At 34.1% G+C, this 13778-nt stretch overlaps 1 protein-coding gene across 4 annotated transcripts; it reads right to left on the minus strand.

The window, feature by feature from the left end:
• Window positions 1-707: 707 nt before the first annotated feature.
• On the minus strand, window positions 708-10934 carry LOC132189337 (casein kinase II subunit alpha-2-like). Of its 4 annotated transcripts, XM_059604040.1 has the most exons (10): window positions 10682-10933; window positions 9489-9618; window positions 8172-8366; window positions 7408-7565; window positions 5734-5824; window positions 5547-5612; window positions 2170-2252; window positions 1785-1848; window positions 1602-1670; window positions 708-1097 (listed from the first exon to the last, which is right to left on the minus strand). In XM_059604040.1, the coding sequence occupies exons 1-10, from the start codon at window positions 10765-10767 to the stop codon at window positions 1038-1040; spliced, it is 1002 nt and encodes a 333-aa protein (XP_059460023.1). In that variant the 5' UTR covers window positions 10768-10933; the 3' UTR covers window positions 708-1037. The 4 variants fall into 4 exon arrangements, 3 of the variants coding, with proteins under 3 accessions (XP_059460023.1, XP_059460025.1, XP_059460024.1); XM_059604042.1 differs by lacking the exon at window positions 9489-9618 and having other exon boundaries at window positions 10682-10772; XR_009441039.1 differs by lacking the exon at window positions 708-1097 and having other exon boundaries at window positions 1635-1670; window positions 1785-2072; window positions 10682-10934.
• Between the last annotated feature and the right edge of the window lie 2844 nt (window positions 10935-13778).

The following is a 13778-nucleotide window of genomic DNA, read 5'->3' on the forward strand; positions in this document are numbered from 1 at the left end:
ATCAACTACTGTTAAAAATTAATAATAAAAAAAAAAAATCCAAGAGTAAATTTGCATTACTATATCAGCATAATAATGGGATAATAATAATATATTGTGACCACACTTCTCTAATAAAAAGAAAGTGGCTTCCCTGATTATTGAGTTTTTAGGCAATCATCCTCTATTGAAACACGCGTTCAAGCACAAGCCACAACAACAACACCCACTCACCCAAAACTAAACTAAATTTAATTAACAAATTTAAAAGAAAAAATCCTAAATCCAAGGCAAAAAGGGTGCAGCAACTTTGGTAGCTTCTAGTTCTAAACCAATTTCCCAAATGTTTTTACTAGTCAAAACACACTTGAACCTGGTAAAAGAACTAAATTATTGATCAACACTAGGGGCAGCTAAAAATGTAAATAATCATATGGAACATCAGGGAGACCCAAAAAAGAAAGAGGACGAAGGGCAATACATTCACTATACCCTTTACATTTCACTGCACATTCTTGGAGGCAAGAGAATGTCTCGTAAAGAATGCACAAACAAAACTAGCCACAACTCTTTTAACATAGGACTTACAAACAGAGCTTAGCACAGATTTCATTAAGGCAGTAGACACCATTCAACCTCAATGTGCATGGACCCCCAACCCCTAAAAACGGGTCTACTAAAAATCCCATCATAACCTATTGACCCAACACAAAATGGTAGCACTTGAGGAATCAAATAAATTAATATCTACAATATCATGGTAGAAATTTAAGACTACGGTTCATCTGGAAAGAAAGTGCAGAAAAATACCAGCATTTATAGTACTAAGAGCAGCAATATCCAGAGTCTGAGAAACCTCATATAAAACCTATGAGCTAAGAGAACAATATACAGCAAAAACTGCAAGTGAAGAAATACCAGCAAACAAAAATCCGTGTCTGACCAACCACCTAATGTAGGTAGCTATTTATCATCAATTAACCATGCACAAGCGACAACAAATACAAATGGCCTGAATGGAATACAAGTCTGCTTCAAAAATGACTGTGTGGCTAGGATTATTGTGTCCGCATCCTGCTGTTCTCTGCACTTCTCACCTGGTGGAAATAAGGATGAGCCTGAAATACAAATAAACAAACTATAATACGGAATTATAACACCAGAAAGAACCTGTAATAAAACTGTAATCAAGAAGAGAGAAGGTTGAGTCTGTCAAAAGTAATCTTTTCCAAGTTGGGAAAAAAAAAGAAGGAAAAAAGCACTCAGCGAAACAAGTATCTCTGTTTTAATACATCGAGATATTTCTGTCAAGAGTATTCTTTTTTTTTTTGATATCTCTGTCAAGAGTATTCTAATATCAAACCAGCATTAATAAGCAATAATAGACAATATCAAGATTTATTATCCTCAATACAGAAGTTAGCTCCTTCGGTTGAATAGAAAATGTTAACAGCAAAAATTAATAAAATTCCCCAACAACTTGTTCTGACTATAAGCCCCTGCTGATGATCAAAACCAGGGCAATCCGAAAGGGAATAAGGATTAAGGGGGGAAAAAGTAGGGAGGAAAACAGCAGTGAACAACCCATCCCCCAAAATGTCAGTTTAGAGAGACAAAAATACCATTGCTTCTCTTGCTGTAAGCCTATCCTCATGATCATAACAGAGAAGCTTATCTAGGAAATCAATGGCCTGCATATCACATAAATAAAGACAAAAGAATCAAACTTAAGTTTTAAAAAGAAAACTCATAGCAGAATGAGCCAATAGCAATCTAATGATTTTCTAATTTTTAATGTAAATGACCTCTGGGGAAACTAGATGTTGATTATCTGCATTAATAAACCTGGACCATGGCTTCCTGCTGTGTCTGCAATACAGTAAAATAAAATAGTATACACCAAATACAAGTGTTACGCCAAACAAAGTATCATCTAATACACTCAAGGAGAAATAGTTTATAACACAGAAAAAGAAGCTGCAGCAAAAGTGTATCCAATGTTATGGAGAGGCGAAGCCTTGGCTTTTGTTCGACAGTAATATTTAAAACCCCAAATCCATCCTCCTCCTATAGATGTCACTGCCCCCTGTGCCCTAATTGCAAATGATCGTTCTCAAATTGTATCTTCTTTCAAGTTACACATAATTTGCCCACTTGGGAGGCAAGAAATCATAACTGGGTTAGGCATACCTTCCAACAAGAGCATCAAGCTGTGGATCAAGCACCAGATGATACTTATTCAAATATGCATTTAACACATCAGTCCCAAGAACCTGAAGAAGAATTTACCTACATTAGATAACAATTCTTTTGAGCATTTACAATCCATCAATAATAAATCTACGAGCATTTACAATGCATTATTGCCAAATAAATAAATGTTATTGTTTTTTTACTGTTTATGAAACCTCAGTATTGCTATAAAGTGTAATGGGTTAAAGTAGATAACTCATTTCTGTTATAATATAGTTTAGTTAGTTGAGAAGGTTATAATACAATTTAGTTAGTTAAGAGTTAGTTGAAGTGTTAGTTGAGAGATGATGTATAAATAGTCTGAATAAGAATGTAATCAGTAAGCTTTGTAGACAATTGTTCATTGTGAACTTGGAGGAGGAGTCCTCGAATACTCAAGGAGGTTTAGGTATCCTCGAAATACCTAGTTCAATAGTCAATTCATTCATCCATTCTATTATTTCTCTCTTTCTCTTTCATTTTCTCTCCTATATTCAGTTTGGCAGTAACCATTCTGTTACAAGTGGTATCAAAGCCAGGTGTTTTAAAGGAGCGGGTAATGTAATGGGTTAAAGTAGATAACTCATTTCTGTTATAATATAGTTTAGTTAGTTGAGAAGGTTATAATACAATTTAGTTAGTTGAGAGTTAGTTGAAGTGTTAGTTGAGAGATGATGTATAAATAGTCTGAATAAGAATGTAATCAGTAAGCTTTGTAGACAATTGTTCATTGTGAACTTGGAGGAGGAGTCCTCGAATACTCAAGGAGGTTTAGCCATTTGTTTTCTTTTCATGGAAACTAGGTCAATGGGGCAAAATGCGGAGTTGGTGCAGTTCAGGAAGGAGTTTAAGCAGTTGAAGGATGATATTGAAGAGAAGAATGCAAGACTGGAAAAAAAGCAAGATGACCAGTTTGCTTTCTTGAGTGAACAGTTGGCACAAGTGATGAAAGGCATTCAGGAATCGCAGAGGGCACCAGAGCAAAGAGATAAAAGTTCCTCTTTTGACACTATGGAGGCCAATTTTGGCTCAACCTCAAAAGGAAGGAGTCATGCAGCAGATGGTGAAGGGTTTCAAACTAGGTTCATTCGATGGGAATTTCCAATGTTTGATGGAGACGAACCGATGAATTGGTGCTATAAGGCTGTTCAGTTTTTTGAGCATTTCTCTACACCAGATCAACAAAGGCTGAAAATTGCTTCATTTCACATGAAAGGTACAGCTCTAATTTGGTTGAAAGAATTACCTAAGTCAAATTCTTTTTCATCTTGGGATGATTTTGTTAGAGCTTTACAAAAACGATTTGGCATGGGGTTTTACGATGATCCTATGGAAAGCTTAGCTAAGTTGACGCAAGGGGGCTCACTAGAGGAAGATAAGAAACAATTTAAAAATTCATTAGGCGAACAAGTCAAGTTGGAAAAAGAAATTAATTCGCCTTTGAATGAGAAGGTAGAGACCCAAGAAGAATTCAAGAAAGGCGAAGTGAAGGCAGAGGGATCCTCAGCTGAATCTATTGCTGCCCTTGATAAAGTCGATACCGTCAAACAAAGAATGGAAGCTGCGTATGAGACTTTAAATACAACTGTGGAGGATGTCTTTGCCAATGGTGATCTTCCTCGGGCTGATGAAACATTGGCCAATATGAGGCATTGCTTGTCTGCTGTTGGGGAGGTTGCTGTATTTGCTAATGTGGAGAAGCAGCTTTGTGGTCTGAAATTTTTTTTTTCTCTTCAAACATAGATGGCGCTGGAAGAAAATGTAGATGATGCATGAGAAGAGAGAGGGTTCAACAGAAATAAAAAAGGGTGAGGAGGAGGTGTGTGCTGTCACTGTTGTGTGCAAATGGTGGAATTGGGCATTGTGCAAGTCAGACTTGGGTAGTGTGTTCACGTGAGCTGGCTTGCTTGGGAAGCTGAATAGTGCGAAGGTGGGGAAGTGAGAACAAATATCAGACAAAGGTTTGGGCTTTTGGCCTGCATTTTGACCCTAGGCTGCATTTGTATTTCAATGTAATAGGCAGCTTTCTTTCAATTGCACACCTTGTGGGCAAGGTGTTTTAAAGGAGCGGGTAATGTAATGGGTTAAAGTAGATAACTCATTTCTGTTATAATATAGTTTAGTTAGTTGAGAAGGTTATAATACAATTTAGTTAGTTGAGAGTTAGTTGAAGTGTTAGTTGAGAGATGATGTATAAATAGTCTGAATAAGAATGTAATCAGTAAGCTTTGTAGACAATTGTTCATTGTGAACTTGGAGGAGGAGTCCTCGAATACTCAAGGAGGTTTAGGTATCCTCGAAATACCTAGTTCAATAGTCAATTCATTCATCCATTCTATTATTTCTCTCTTTCTCTTTCATTTTCTCTCCTATATTCAGTTTGGCAGTAACCATTCTGTTACATAAAGAACAATTATCCTTCTGTTCAATGTGCTCTTGCATCTATTTTACCAACTTAAGGTGTGCACATTACAACAAACATCATGTTCTACCAACTAACCTGTTGGTATAACATTGAGATTGGTACTGCCCACAATCATGGTTTTTGAATTAGAAGATTTCCATACAAATGGCATGAGTACTTATTTTTGTTGGTTAAGTACTTCATTAACTGTTTTGGTCATCACTCATGGGTTCAGCTAATACAAGCTCCAAACTTCAATTGCACTCACATGAAATTCGAAGGAATGCTTGGATGTTTTTCATGGTACTTTACAGGCTGAATTGGTTGCATTAACTGCATGTAAGCAAGGAATGTTATTGTTTTCTATGCTTCAACCCATAATTGAAAGCAGTTGGATGTTGAATTAAGAGTCACAACATAGACTGCAGCTCGCTTGCCACAACTATTAAACTTCGGTTAATATTTATGGTGGCACCTGTAACAGCATCTTGGGGTAAGCCAGAGCTAAGGTATCACAGAAGCATAGCAGTCAAAGTCTGCACCTTGCTTAGCAGCAACTTTAAGGAAAACCTAGAGCTCTATAACCGCAAGGCACAACTCATTTAAAACCTCATTTTGCATCAAATGTTCAAGCCAAGTATGGTCAACCTGGAGCAACAGTGTTCCTCCCATGCTATGGGCAAAACTAAAAAATCTTTGAAACACTACTTAAGGTACAATGATTCTCCGCTATTTGCTAGGTTTCTCTCTTGTATACTTCTTGTATACTTGGGTTGCACATTTGCTCTTTTTAATAAATTTGTGATTACTTACCAAAAAGGTACAATGACAGACAAACCAAAAATTTCAGCAGGTTTTAAAACTTTTAAGCCCAAATATAAGCAAGGATTTCCTACAATTCTAGAAATCAAGGGCAAAGCACAAAAACTACCTTCGCAATTTTGACAAGCTGATCATGATTGTCATGACCATAAAAGAATGGCTCCTTCCGAAAAATCTGAAGGGGAAGAAAACACCCCATTTAGAAATATCATGATGGAAAACAAGAAAAATGTCATAACATCTCCAAGCAACTGAAACACTCTAGAAGGACTATGCGGTTCCGGCATAACTCTCACCATTCCTGCAAACATACAGCCCAGGCTCCACATGTCCAATGAATAGTCATAGTCTTGTAAGTCGACAAGTAGTTCAGGCCCCTTAAAATACCTTAATGACAATGGCTAAATTTGTTAACTTTCTGCAAAATAGATATAGGATGTGCACAATTCACATATCAAAAGAGCACGACATCTACTTAAATCTAAAACCATGAAACAACCTAGTAAACTAATCTCACTGAATGACAATGACACTCTAGTTAACATTGATGTCCCAGATCAGTTTAAAATACCTTAATGACAATGGCTAAATTTGTTAACTTTCTGCAAAATAGATATAGGATGTGCACGATTCTGTCGAGTCACATATCAAAAGAGCAAGAAATCTACTTAAATCTAAAACCATGACACAACCTAGTAAACTCATCTCACTGAATGACAATGATACTCTAGTTAACATTGGTGTCAGAGATCAGTGTAATTATAAATTGATAAACATCAGCAAATGTGATCAAAATTAAGATGCTGAGAACTCCCATATATTGCATTAATATTAAGGGGGGATATAAATCAACTTCTAACACAACAATGATGCCTAACATTTTTCTTTCAAACTTTAAATCATGAAAAAAAAATTTTTTGACTCAAAATCAATATGTAGAACCTTAAGCAATTGATAATTAAATGCAAAGCAGGTTCTGCTATGCAGGGCAAAAAAGTTATGGCTAGTTATGCATGTCAATATTAATTCATACATAATCAACATACTCATTAACAATGAATGATACAATATGCATGACATGAATTGACTGAATAGGATACGAGCAGGTGCTTTCAAGCCTATGTGACCAATGCACTTATGCTGCCTTCACTCAAAGGAAAGCACTTTCAAAGAAGCAATGGATGATGAAAATGGTGAGGTTGAGAAGCATTCACTACTTCATCTTCTTTATGCCAATGCTACACAAAGGGGGTTAGTTAGAGAACCTAAGTTATCTTATTTTGCTTTGAGGCAGTATTGGGATTGGAGGTCAATCTAGGGAAGAATGTATGGGGCGCATTGCCTAGAAAAACAATGAAAACACATTCTTACTCAGGAAAGTTCTAAGTTTGGAAGAATTATAACTTTCTGGAAATTCTGCACAGATTTCTAGTTGGGTCTATCTAGGTGTATAATTGTGGTTACACTTGGTTAGAGTTTCCGTGGAGTCTCTTAAGAGTCCATAAAGGTTTTCTAGGCTTTCAAACTAGTCTGTTAGGTATTCATTAGCCAATTTAATTTGCAAGACAGTCCATTAGATAAGAACTCATAAGGCAGACCGGCATCATAGAATGTGTAGATGTATCATACATAAGACAAATATAATCCTAATCCCTAAATGATTTATTGCTGACTAAACTAGAGAAGACATCAAAGTCCAGAACTAATGAAAACACCATAAATAGAGAACCAAGGTCACAAACAAAGTAGCATTCCAGCAGTCTTGCTAAAAGCATCTTCTTCAGCCCTTAACTACGATAAACATCCAATCATAATTGATACATGTGTGCTTTGTCAAACTCAGTAGTTAATCATAAATTGTGAATATGTGATTAAGAGCTCCACAAATCAGACTGAGATGAATTAGTAATAGAGGAAACAAACATTTTCATCAGTTCATTAAAGAACTTTCTGAATCCAAGTAGGATCACCTTGAAGCTACTCGGACATTGTATTCTTTGCCAGGATGGTAGAATTCAGCAAGACCCCAATCAATCAAGCGAAGTTTTCGCAGCTCATGGTCAATCATAACATTGTGAGGCTTTACATCTCTATGCATAATGCCTTGCGAATGGCAGTAATCCAGCGCCTGCATTTACAGATGGCTTGAATTAATTAAGCATGTAAGGATTCATCCACTAACCTCTGAAACTTAGAGTCCTTGACATAGTAACCAAAAATTTGCTACCAATATGTTAAAATGAGACGCAACGTTACACAAGCCATGTGATTAACCAAAAAAAAAAAAGTGTCATGCATTAGCCACATAATCACAACTAAAAGAAAAACAAAACAAAACAAAACAAAAATAACAAAAAACAAAAGCGTCAAAGACAATGCATCAAATAGCCATCCGACATAATATTTAGGTGAAGAATGTTTTGTTAAAGAGTACATATACCTGATAAATGAGCCCTACTTTAAATGCACCTCCTCCCCTTGTAAAAACAAAGTGGAGTGTGACGTCAATAATTCAAGACCTACCGGACAAGTGTTACTTACCAAAAAATGTTATTAAAAAATAATAAATAAATAAAAAGGTGCATACACCCATTCTGCTTCTACTTTTAGAAGTGGCAATTGATAAAATTTCTAACCAATTTTTTTTGCCTGTTATACATTTTATATATAGTTCTCCCAAGAGTTTAAACACAGACTCAAAAGCCACTAATTAGCAACATGATCAGATGAAAACCTTGAGAAGCTCGTATACATAGTAGCGTATGTCATAATCAGTCAGCGTGGGGTACAAAACTTTGAAATCTGTACTGTTCACGTATTCAAAGACCAAGCTAGGAGTCTTTGAGTGCTGATCTCTAACAATATCAAGCAGCTTGACAACATTTGGGCCTCCACAAAGATTCTGTAGTATTTTAATCTCCCTCTTTATCTGCATGAATACCAATACATGTATCACATTATTGTGTGTAGAAAAGAATCATCACCAGTTAACAAGGCAATAACAAATGAATTCACCTATAAGGTAAGAAATATTTGCACTGAAAAGCATATATCCCAAGCAAACAGATATGGGAACAGCTATATATCCCCTACAAAATAATTCCAGACCCCTTAATTCTGTGTGTGTGTATATATATATATATAGAGAGAGAGAGAGAGAGAGTGAGAGAGTCAAGCTTCTTTATTAAAGAAATCACAAAGCTTGAAAATAACATGATCTTCTTCCCATTGGGTTGGAAAACAAAAAATAACATGGGGATTCCACTCTTTACCTTAGTGGCTAATGCACTCTACATTATAAAGCACTAATTCTTTTTGGTCGCTGGAAATGGCTAAAGTACTAAATTGCTAAATTTTAGTGATCTACCATGACCATGAGCTTTAAACACAAGCCCCCTATACCACAGTGATGAGGATTTATCACTTTGACTAGATGGCATCTTCATTATAGAGTACTGAAAATTCTAATTAAGTTAATGAGTCAAAGGATGACAAAGAGACTACTATAAACCACTCACCAAAGTGATCACTTGTGCTACAATCTATCAAAATTAGATACTATCTCATACATTTATATGAAGGTCATGCCTATAAGCCTTGTAAAATAATATACATAAACAGTTTTTTAATACCTTAAGCTTAAAATGATAACTATAAAAACCAATTAAGACTATACTTATGAACTGTCACAAGAAAGAGGTGATGTTTTTTCAACTACTAGCCAGAATTAACTAAAGCCAGAGTCCAAAACCACAATAACCTCAAATATAATTAGTCATTTTGATTTCCAACTCCAATATACTTCAAATGTAATTCCACCCCCACAGTGACCAAAGTTTAGAATAACACATGCTTAATGTGTTGCATATTTGAATTTTTCTTTACACCTTGGTGAAGCTGGTTTGTGAAGTGTAATAGTTGTGTTGCTATGTTTAAAAAGGCATACGATTTCTTGCACCAATGCTTAGGAATAATATCTACTTCATCAAGAATATACCGACAGTTTTAAAATAAATCTTGTTCAACAGAAACAGTGCAAAAGATCACTCACTTTCTTTTTCTTGACGGGTTTAAGTATCTTGATAATGCATTTCTCATTGTTAGTAACATTTATACCCTCAAAAACTTCACTGTATTTTCCCCTTCCAACTTTTCGAACAACCTCATAGTCATCCTGATCACTGCATACATGCAAGGAAATGAAAACAATTACACAATGTGCATTTTAAATGAAGAAAAAAAAAGTTGTTAATCTCAAAATTTTGATATTAATTATAGAGAAACAATCAATGGCTTCAGGGAGCAAAATTCCCTGTTGGATCCCCCATCAATTCCATTTGGCAGATACTCCTCCACCTAGTTCAAGCTGGGTCCAGCCCCAACTTGATACGAGTACCAAATTTTATTTCCCCCCAAGACTTGGCAATTTTAAGATATAAGCGTTATTTTATCAGAAAACCATAGACTTAGCACCAAAAACAGCTAATAAGATTAATATCAGAAACAATGGTTTAATTCTCTCTTTTTCCTCGCCATCCATGCAGATTAAAATATACCCAGATTTCAGACTCCAATAAGTAGATTCTATTCTTCTCAAGGCTTGTCAATGTTTCAACTTAACAGCCAAATGAGAGAACAAGACCCACTTCCTGGCTAAAACGAGTACCACTCTATTGCTTCCACAGTCAAATAATTTTACCTATAGCACAAAATGAAACTTTAGAATTATGTCAACTATATAGTATTCCAGAACAAACAGTTAACCTCTGTCCTTTATAATTGGCATTTTGATCACCAAAGTTACAACTTCCAGCAAGATCTATCACATGCTGACTCAATCAAAAATATTAGCAAGTTCCCAACTCCAGACAGCTTCAAATGGGTAATCACGTCCTACGCGCAACCTAGTAGCCGTTTGTACCCTCATCAACGTGTCAAACTACGTGTTAGCTCAGTAAAAACAACTTTCCTTTCTTTTTCTCAGACGTGTATGTATGGAGTTTTGCTACAACTTCAATACCATTAACTAATCCCCATAAACATAAAACCAATCACTTCCTAATTCATATATTCACAAGATGCTCCAAAACAAACAAATCCAACAAAATAATAATAATAATAATAATAATAATAATCCTAGACATATTGGTAATACATCTAAAACCCTAGATCCCATTCAAGAAGGAATAGTTGAAGAAAATGTGAAATAAAAGAAAGGTATAGGGTTTTTGAAAACAATTTTACCCCCATTGAACGGCGAGAGACTCGTAGTCCCAGTAATCTCTAGCGCGGTGAACATTGACATCAGCGTAGACTCGAGCCCTGGACATGGCTTGCTCCAAAGACTCGGAGGAAAATGAGCACCACCCTGTTACGTGTATTCGCGTTGGCGATCAACCTAAGCATCAAACAAACAGTAAGTACAATAGCGATCGGTTATGAACGATAACTACACCCTGAAGGTTGAAGAATCAGGAGGTAACAAAATAGAGTGGATAATTTTTTATTTTTTATTTTTGATAAATGTTATTTTTCATCTTCTATTCATTTTCGTAATTTTTTTTTTTCAAATTTATTATTGGATCGGTGACTTCTATAAATCCAATATCCAACTGTAATTTTTTTTTTTAAAAAAAAAAAATGAATGAAAAATAAATGGGTGATAAAAGAATAAATAGCAACTCTTTTTTTTAATGTTTAAGATAATTATATTTTTGCTTTTTAATTAAAGAGTAAAAGAGTTTTTAAAAATATATTCCCGAAAATATAAAAGGTTACATGTTTGTAAAGTATTTTTATTTTGACTTGAACATTTTAATTTTGTGATTACTACTTTTTTTTTTTTTTTTATGGGATCCATTTCAAAAAAGTTTGTGTTAAGTCCCTATGATCAGGTGTGGTCCCAGCCGATTGAGTTACCTCTTGGAGACGTTAAGTAACATTTAAAATCATTAATATATTGAAATTCAATAATAATCATCTCAAATTTAATAGTAATTTTAAAAGTCATAAGAATTATATGAAAACTCTATTCTTTCTTATATAATTACTCAAATCCCTATAGAATTATTCTCTTTCATATAAACAACAATCATTCAATCAACATGTTTATTTAGGGTTTAAGGCAAAGGTTATTTTGACAATTTTTATTGATTAAAAATCATACTAAAAGTAAAAATAGTGCTTCTATGAAAAATCAAACTCATACCCCTTTATATAAACTAATACCATAATAATCATTAAGTTATACATATCATTAGAAATAATCATTGAAAATGTAAATCTTTGTCTATACTTAATGGGTTTTGTGATCCTCACTAATGGGCCTATGCATTCCAAGCCCACCCATTTGGGCTTGCCTAACGAGGGTAACCTAACGATTTAAGGAAGGAGATGCTACAATTTTTTCCTTATAAAAATTTCGTGATCAAAATTTGTTTATAACTGATGTAAGGAAGTAAAAGTATTCACCCACTCGCCCTTGCCTCGGGGGCCGCCCATTTAAGTAGAGTCTCATCATCTGCTACTGGTACTTGGGGGGTAAATGTAATGTCTTCCGCGAGCCACTCTATACGGGAGGCACTAGCTCTCCATCAAGACTTTGGTTTGAGATTTATTTTTATTTGAATAGTAATAAAAAGTGATTAATATGATATAAAATATAAGAATGTTAAAAAAATAAAAAATAAAATAAGAGAAATAATATCAGGCCATTGTAGCCTTTTTAACTGTCTCTCAAGTCACCAACTTCTTCGTAGTGTAGGGCGATCGACACTTCCTTCCGTAAAGAGCCTAGCATGGCGCCATGTCAATGCTTGCCTTGAAGTTATTGTTGTAGGCAAACTCTAATAAAAAAATTTAAGGGAAAAATTCACTTTACCCTCTGAAGTTTCAGGAGTTTTTCAATTTGAACCCCAAAGTTTAAAATTTGGCAATGTACTCCTCTAATGTTTCAAAATTTTTCAATTTAAACATTATGTTACTAATTTCCGTTAAATTGGACGGAAATTAAAAAATTTAAAAATTTAAAAATAAAAAAAAAAAAAAAACCTGAGGGCAATTACGTAATTTTATTGATATCCGTCTAATTTGACGGAAATTAGTAACGAAATGTTTAAATTGAAAATTTTTGAAACATTAGAGAGTACATTGTCAATTTTTAAACTTTAGAGTTTAAATTTAAAAATCACCAAAACTTCAGGAAGAGTAAAGTCAATATTTCCCAAAAATTTATTGTATCCAACTATCCTTAAAGTCTAAAACACAAGCTCTTCGCGTAGGTTTGGGTTAATCTTTTCGAAGTGTCCATTTATTTGAGGGCTTTGATTTGTAAGAAAGTGTCGTCTTTGTGAGTCAATCTACTATCGTCAACATCCTATGCCCCCTTCCCTCCAAAAAAAAAAAAAAAACACACACACCTTAACCATCTTTCTTTTGGTTTGTTAAACTATGACAATGTCATAACAATCAAACTCACAAGGGTTTGTGTGACGCCATGAATTAATGTTATCTCATATTAGGTGGAAGGATTGCCTATATTGACTAAGTGGATGAGTGCTTAAGTCTTTAATTATTTACTAAGTGAGATTCGGCTTGATAAATGAATATAAGAAACTTTAATTATAATTTAATTAGTTATTTTTTAGTAATAATATGTCTAGCGCTTTCCTAAGTCTTGACAAATGGTAATAGAGCAACTTAGTAACACCATATAACATTGAAACACTGCATGATAGTGGCGGATCTAGGAATTGACCTTAGTAGGGGCAACATTAAAATAATATAATTATTTTTTTATTTTTTATTTTTATAATATATAAAAATATATATGATGCATACAATTTAAAATAAAATTAATTTATAACATAATATACGTCTTCGTAATATAAAATATTTATCCTTTATGAAGTCTATATGACCCATCTTTTATTGCATGCTTATTCATTAATTTTTTTTTTTTTTTTTTTATCCACCTAAATTTATTGCCCTTCAAAAACTCAACCCCGCAAGAGAAATTATAGGAAATAGCACTAGATGCTGACTGATTTGTTGGTCAGTGTTGATATATGGTTATAGATAAAACTACTATTTTGTTACTAGACAATGAAAATTCGTTTAAGATTACTTAGAAAATATAACTTTTGTCCGTAAAATTTTATTAGAAAGTTCTACCACTAAAAAATTGTTTAGCTATTTGGTAACTATGTTTCTTTTTAAGTGTTTTTTTGTTTTACTATTAGCGATGTTTAGTAACGAAATGAAAACAAAAATGCATTCAGAAGCAAAAATGACACCAAAAAAAAGATGTAATATTTATTTATTTCATTTTATAGCAACCTAA

The sequence above is a fragment of the Corylus avellana genome, chromosome ca8, assembly GCF_901000735.1.
Source record: "Corylus avellana chromosome ca8, CavTom2PMs-1.0".
Taxonomy (NCBI): Eukaryota; Viridiplantae; Streptophyta; class Magnoliopsida; order Fagales; family Betulaceae; genus Corylus; species Corylus avellana.